At 39.6% G+C, this 6,779-nt stretch overlaps 1 protein-coding gene across 2 annotated transcripts; it reads left to right on the top strand.

Annotated features, from left to right (window-relative positions):
- The first annotated feature begins 278 nt into the window (after nucleotides 1-278).
- LOC103703505 (PGR5-like protein 1B, chloroplastic) lies at nucleotides 279-6,519 on the top strand. Of its 2 annotated transcripts, XM_008786374.4 has the most exons (8): nucleotides 279-530; nucleotides 879-941; nucleotides 1,038-1,124; nucleotides 1,271-1,508; nucleotides 5,356-5,429; nucleotides 5,535-5,633; nucleotides 5,980-6,059; nucleotides 6,182-6,519. In XM_008786374.4, exons 1-8 carry the CDS (start codon nucleotides 330-332, stop codon nucleotides 6,192-6,194), a joined length of 855 nt encoding a protein of 284 aa, XP_008784596.1. In that variant the 5' UTR covers nucleotides 279-329; the 3' UTR covers nucleotides 6,195-6,519. The 2 variants fall into 2 exon arrangements, with proteins under 2 accessions (XP_008784596.1, XP_008784599.1); XM_008786377.4 differs by lacking the exon at nucleotides 5,980-6,059.
- Nucleotides 6,520-6,779: the final 260 nt, after the last annotated feature.

Genomic DNA, 6,779 nt, shown 5'->3' with positions numbered 1-6,779 from the left:
TATATATTTGAAAAAATCAAAAAAAATAAATTTTGAAGCGCTTTAGAGATTTTTTTTTTTAATTTATAGAACATCCCAAAGTAATTGGCCGCATACCGCGCATATTGTTTTGCCGTTGGATTGATCCCTCAATTTAGCTATGCGCCAAAATTATACACTGGAGTCTAGAGGTACATAATTTCTGTTTTAGGGGGCACGGATGGCCACATCCATGGGTTCGTCGGCGCGCATGAGTCATCTACTGGACACGGATGAAACCCAAGCCAATATAAAAGCCCCGACTTCCGTGTGTGGCTCCAGTTAAAGCGGCCACCCCACACGGCCGCCCCATGCCCTCGTCGGCCGCGGTGCTTCATGTCCGCCACTCTCCGTTCTCCGCCTCGCGCGACAGACTGCAGCAACGCCGAGCTCGCAGCGAACTGAGGGCTTCCGCTCCGGGGACTACCCTCGCCGCGGAGGGGCCGTCCTGCCTCTTCGTGGGCCCCATCGAGACCGCAAGCAAGGAGATGCTCGAAGCCCTCTATCAGCAGGTAAAATCCCTCCAGCTACGCAAATTCAACTTTATTTGTATTTTTTTTTTGAGTATTAGTTGCAGGTCCCTTCCCATCGTAGAATTTTGTTTGATTTGATTGTCACGGGAACTGAATGTCCCCCTTATTTCGATTTATGAATTAGTTTTAGGTCTAGCTTCTAACTGGTGATGAGGATTGGAAAGGTAGGAATAAGTGAAGAAGGATGTTGATTTAGTTCTTGATTCGCTCCAGAAATTTGCCATCCTAACCGAAGGGCATCCAACCAGTAAAATAGCATAGTTGCTGTCGATCATTGTTATTAATATTTCTTCTCTTTTTTTTCTTTCTTTTTTTTAATCCTTGCAGGCTCGGGATTCCTACTACAGTGGTAGCCCCTTGATCGTTGATGACATGTTTGATAAAGTCGAGGTAAGTTCAAGCAACTTCTGTTCTCTATTTTACCATTTATACTGGCATTTCAGTTTGTGCATTTCAGTTTGTGCTCCTTACAAGTTGTTATAATAGTTGAAGCTGCGGGTGTATGGATCAAAATCTGTTGTAAAGTATCCTCGGTGCAGCCTCAGACGACAATCTACATATGCAGATGCTGAGGTAACTTCCTTTCAGAGCACATATTCAATTGTTGTGGCTGCTGTTTGTTTGATTTTGGAGGACACTGATTAGGTTGCTTGCGAACGGTTTCCGGACGCTGTCATTTTACTTGATTGAGTTTTTGATATGACTTGGGTGTAGGGCAGGAAGACCCTTCACAGGTTTTTGCCTTAGCAAGTGTATGGATCCTTCTACTAGTGTTTGGGGCTTCTGCCTTCCTTGTGCCTACCATCTATACCATCAATCTCGCTCTAAAAGATGCTTCCAACTCCAGAGATTTCCTATACAATGGAAGATCACCATTTGAATCGCTAACAATGTTAAACGCCATTCTCTTCATTGGACTGGGTTATTTGATTGGTTATCCTGTTGCATCTGCTTCTGGTAAGATTTATATATCCTGCATGGTGATCTAAATTCGAAAATCAGTCTTCTATCATGCATAAATAATGCTGCATTCTTTTGAATGGCAAATTACTGCAATTCTGATATGCACTGGCATATGGCTAATTTGTAGGTGCTTATGTCTGCTAACATCTTTATGTCCCTTTTTCTTCAAAGAACGGGGGATTCATTATTTTATAATAAGAAGTTTGCGACATATGCATCAGTACATTACATATAATATCCAGACTCTATTATGCTGGATTGTATTCTAATCAGGTTTAGTGAGGTATCGGCTTCAACTCGAGAAAGTTCAGCATAAAATTTTGGGATGGTACGAAGTTGGTGTATCAAGTGTTATGTGTAACTGATTACTGCAATCTTCATAGTCATATGGCAAATTATTTATTGTTATTTTTTGAGCAAATAATACTTAATAATATTTAACTCAAAATTGTTGAAAGTTAAAGTGTCATTATTTGCATTAAAGCATCTTTTTGTTAGAACCTCTAGAAATGCCAAGTGCCTGTACTTTTTGCTAACTTAAGCAACACACTGCAATTGTAGAGATCCATGGAATTTTGTGAAATTTCCAAAAGCATGAACACTTTGAAATTGTCAAAAAATGAATCGTCCACACAGTGTTGGTGATTTCATGAGTTTTGGCAGACCCAAATAGTTGGGACAACTCTTGATGGTTAAGGTTATGGATATGAGTGTTTTAGACAGGATTGGGGAATTCTAAGAATTGTATGCTATACCATGCTTTATTTTTTGTACCTGCAGATATGCGTAGATAAGAGAGTTTTTTAAGCAGCAGCTCTATTAATTCAACAGAGTATAGAAGTTCTTCATGAAAGTAGATCTTTCTAAGGCTGACCTATATCTAGGGAGAGCAGAGGATATCCCACCTATTCTAAGAATTGTGGTAGCCTCAGACAAAACCGGAATATGATCTTCGTCTCAATTAAATTAGAAAGTTCATAAGAGCATTTGACTTAAATAGCTGAAATGGACATTTCTCCCTAAAAAGGGGATGAGTATTCCAATTCTTACAAAAAATAAACCAAGATAAATTGAAAAAGGAAAAAAAAAAACTATGTATTTGATTTCTTAGGTAACATGAATTACTTAAGAGGATGTTGCATCATCTGATGGACTATACCGGCCGGTTCAGCACGTACCGTATCGGTACCGGCGCCAACCAGTACAGTTCAGCTGTGGAAAACGGTACAGGGCCCGTACCGGCCAAATCCAGCTGGAGCCGGAGAGGAAGAAGAGAAGGAGAGAGCGAGCGGGGGAGGAAGGGAGAAGGAGAGGCCTCCGTTGCTGGCGGAGGACCGTGGGGGGCCGGAGGAGGCCGCAGGGGTGCGGCCGAGCCCGAGGCCGCGGCCGCATCCCCTATTTCGAAAAAAATTGAAAATTTTTAAGTGAAGTCGGCAAGCGATTTCCCGACTTCGCAAAAAACTCCAAATTTTTTTCTGCAACTGCCCCCCGCGGCCCTCGGCAAGAGGCGGAGGCCTCTCCTCCCTCCCTCCCTCCCCCGCTCGCTGTCTCTAGGCCTTTGTCTTCTCCGGCTTCGGGTGGGTCCGTTTCGGTGCATGCCTGGTATCGGTTTCGGTTCCGAACAAGCCGAACTGGTCCGGTAGGCCATCGGTACGCCTACCGGTACCGGTTCGTTTTACCTTGATTATGGCTATACCAATGTACCGTAATTATTATTCTTTAATATCAAATTCTTAAAATGAATGGCTAGAAAGGAGGCTAACATGTTTTTCCGAACACTTGCTTTTGATAAGCTGAGCAGAAGTCTGCTACCAAGTATGGAGCGGAAAGTATAGATGATGAATGATTAACTTGGGTCTGAATTACTTTCATTTCAACCAATTAATGTTATTTAGTAACTTACTATGACTACCAATTAGCATGGAAAAGCTAATGTCTACTATAAATATCGTGTTCCAAAGGGCTATAAAATTCCTGGGAAACATGTGAGGTCTATTGTGATACGATAGATTGTTTGGGAAACATGTGAGATCTATTGTGATATGGTAGATTGTTTGGGCATAGGTTTGTGAAGGTAATTTTGACATATTTCTGAGGTATTTCATGATGATGTTAATTCCCCAAATCTGTCAGCAATAGGGCCCTTGCTATGATTACAATTTCTATGAATTCTGGCTCTTAAATAACTAAACATCAGGTTAAAAAATGTGTAAGATATTTGGAAGGATGAAGGTTTTTGAGTAATCTTTTTGGCATGTGGACACACGATGGTGATGATGAAGTAACTTAAGCTGCTTTATGATGGGGATGAAGGCTTTTCGTAGAATACATTTGCTGCACTGATTCCTCTTAAATTTGGTTAGAAATCCGATGAATTTTTGGATAACTGTCCCACCTTTACTTTCACTAGTGACACTAACTAAATCAATGTAGCCCTATGATGTCCACAAGTGCCAACGTCGCCACCTACCCACCCACTAACAATTTACTGCTTCATTTTGTGTATCTTTATGTATGAACAAGATTCCTGCTTGTTAAAGCTATAAGTCATTATCTACCACATCATTCTAATATTTTAGGAAAATCTTTCGTGTTGTAAGAAACTCACACCTGTAAGTCTTGTAGAAGTTATCCACAAGTTCTAGCATAATCCATAAGTCCTATTAGTTTCAGCTTTAACTCTTGTCACCGGTAGTGTTAGATTCAACCAAGGATTACAGTTTCGACCAGCATAATGTCAAGATCATCAATTTTAGCTCATGGTTTGCTATCAAAATTCAATTTGAGATTTGGTTGTAATCCTGGAGTCTAGTTGGCTTAAGTGGTATGCCTAGAGTCGGTGCATGGTGCATAAGCATCTCTTGCCACTATGTGGATTGATCCACATGAATGAGCTTGCCTCTTTGAAATATGGTAGAACCCACAAGATACTCTTTTTCAAAACCATCTCTATCAACAAGATTTTCATTCAAATCATAAGTTTTTCTTTGCTCCTTCGGAGGGTGAACTTTGGTGCAACGATAAAATTGCTTCATTGTGACTTAGAGATCATATGTTAAAAACTTGAAAAAAGCCTCTCCGCATGTGGGGGTAAGGCTGTATACATCTTAGCCTCCTTAAAATGCTGCAGTGGTGGGTGCCTCGTGCGCTAGGCCATCCTTTTCTCTTTTCTCTTCAAGCTGCCTTACTTTATGATTCTTGAACATGCATGCATACTTTCTTCCTACCTCCCTAGATCTATCAATACTCAATTACCATAGACATTTAAAAGCTGATGATGGAAAATTCATGAAAATGTCTATAATTTCACTCGCTTCTAAACAAAACATGCCACTTTATAATGAAAAAGAGGATGATTCTTCTATCCTTGGTTTTATTGAGTAACGGGTAATGGAGTTCCAAGTGACTGCATTTATTTTAAATGATCATCAAGAGTGAAAACTTCAACAAACCAGTCACCCTCTCTATTGATTCAATTTAATCTGCATTCCACACACAGCGATACTAGTCTTGTAATTAAGAAACTATCAAGGCTAGGTAATGGGAAACCGAAATAATTCTTGTGATTTCTAGCTTGGATGTACAGTATGATATGATAAAGGTATCTGGTTGTATTTTGAAGAACACCTCCCTAGCTATTTAGAGCATTGGTTTTGGCTAGGCATGTTTTCCGATAAATTTGTCATTCTACAAGCATGCATTCTTCTCTGTCAACGTGTTTCAATATGCCGGTACACTTGCTTGAGTTCATAAAGTCTGCTTATATAGCTGTTCATAGCTCTAATTTGCATCTATTTTTTGCATTTAAAGTACCACTAGCCAACATCATTTTTGGTTTCAGTCCAAGCTCTGCAAGGCTTATGGAGAAATGACTTAGTTGCACTAAAAGGCTCTTGTCCAAACTGCGGCGAGGAGGTTGATTACTGTTGGCTATGGACCCTGCAGTTTATAGTTATTTGAAATTGAATGACTAATCTGAAAATTCATGCTAAGAAATAATCAGAAATTATTATCTTGCAGGTCTTTGCGTTTGTAAGGGCTGAAAAATCCAAACAACAACCACACCGTGCAGAATGTCATGTATGTGAGTCAGCCTTGGTGTTTCGCACTAAGGTGGAGGTAAGTTTTTCGTTTATTTTCCTATAAAACTCATGCAGTGTAAGCATATACACTTGTGTTCACTATTATATTGTCATCACAAAGTTGTGGCTATCCAGAACCTATTGTTATCCTGAATACAAGTTTCAAATGTGATCAAAATATACTCTCTGCCCCTTACCTGTGCACGCACACAGACACACACAAACAAAAAGCCACAGAGAAAAGGGAAAATGAAAATAAAGAAAGGTAGAAAAGAATTGCTGAAGGAGTATAGGTTATGATGGTTTTCCTTTTTTTCCTCCTCCAAGAACCATTGGGAGATGATCATCGTAAATTCTTGACAAGTTTTGCCCTTTTGATACAGCAATCCATCTCAGGATCTGGCAGGCATTGGGTTTATGGTCGTGTTTACCTGGTTCCACAGACCTTTGCTAATGATCGAAGGCGAGCATAGACTATAATACTACTGTCGTCCTGGATTGTTCTTGAGATGTAACTTTATATTTAGCCATGTACAGATCCATTCTTTACTTTGATTTGATAAACTTCAGGAAAATGCATCACAGATTCCTGTTTTGATTTCTTAAGAAGCTGCAGTTCGTCAAGACTGAAGAGGGCGTACAAGGTCTTGTGGCAAAGATGTTTGTTAGGCTTCCAATGCTGACTTTAGCTCTCATTTTATGAAAGGAATGTTTTAGACTCTTCTGAAGAACTTTAATTACTACCTAAAGTAGTTGCTGTTCTTGTGTTTTTGGTTTGTTTTTTGTTTTTGTTCTTTTTCTTTTTTTTCATATGCGGTGCAAGGAATTCAGACACTCATTGAGGTTGCTTTCATTGGATAACACTGGATGATGCTGGTAAGGCATGCAATTGATGATTATGTTGGACTGTTCCTTGGGTTCAATATGGTTTAAGCTTGGCTGACCATCTCCATGTTTGAATCATAAACTCCTGATTTTCATTTTAAACCTTCCTGTGGAAAAGTTAAATTCTAGTTTGTACTACTAGAGTTCTTTTTTTTTTTTAATGACTAATCTTGAAAGTGCGACTCAGGTCACATTGGTTTATATCATGATTGTACAAGTTCAAACAATAATATTAAAGGATTTTCTGTTGGATTTTTACTGTTGCAACTCCAAACCCATCTGCCAATTCTTCAGAGCT

This window comes from Phoenix dactylifera, chromosome 3 (assembly GCF_009389715.1).
Source record: "Phoenix dactylifera cultivar Barhee BC4 chromosome 3, palm_55x_up_171113_PBpolish2nd_filt_p, whole genome shotgun sequence".
Taxonomy (NCBI): domain Eukaryota; kingdom Viridiplantae; phylum Streptophyta; class Magnoliopsida; order Arecales; family Arecaceae; genus Phoenix; species Phoenix dactylifera.
Note: the sequence above shows the minus strand (reverse complement) of the source record. Positions and strands in the feature narration are given on the sequence as shown.

Coding starts and splice junctions, on each gene's coding strand:
- LOC103703505 (XM_008786374.4), top strand. CDS start 330: ATGCCCTCGTCGGCCGCGGTGCTTCATGTCCGCCACTCTCCGTTCTCC. Junction 1,509..5,355: donor TCCTGTTGCATCTGCTTCTG/GTAAGATTTATA, acceptor TTTTGGTTTCAG/TCCAAGCTCTGCAAGGCTTA. Junction 5,634..5,979: donor TGTTTCGCACTAAGGTGGAG/GTAAGTTTTTCG, acceptor CTTTTGATACAG/CAATCCATCTCAGGATCTGG.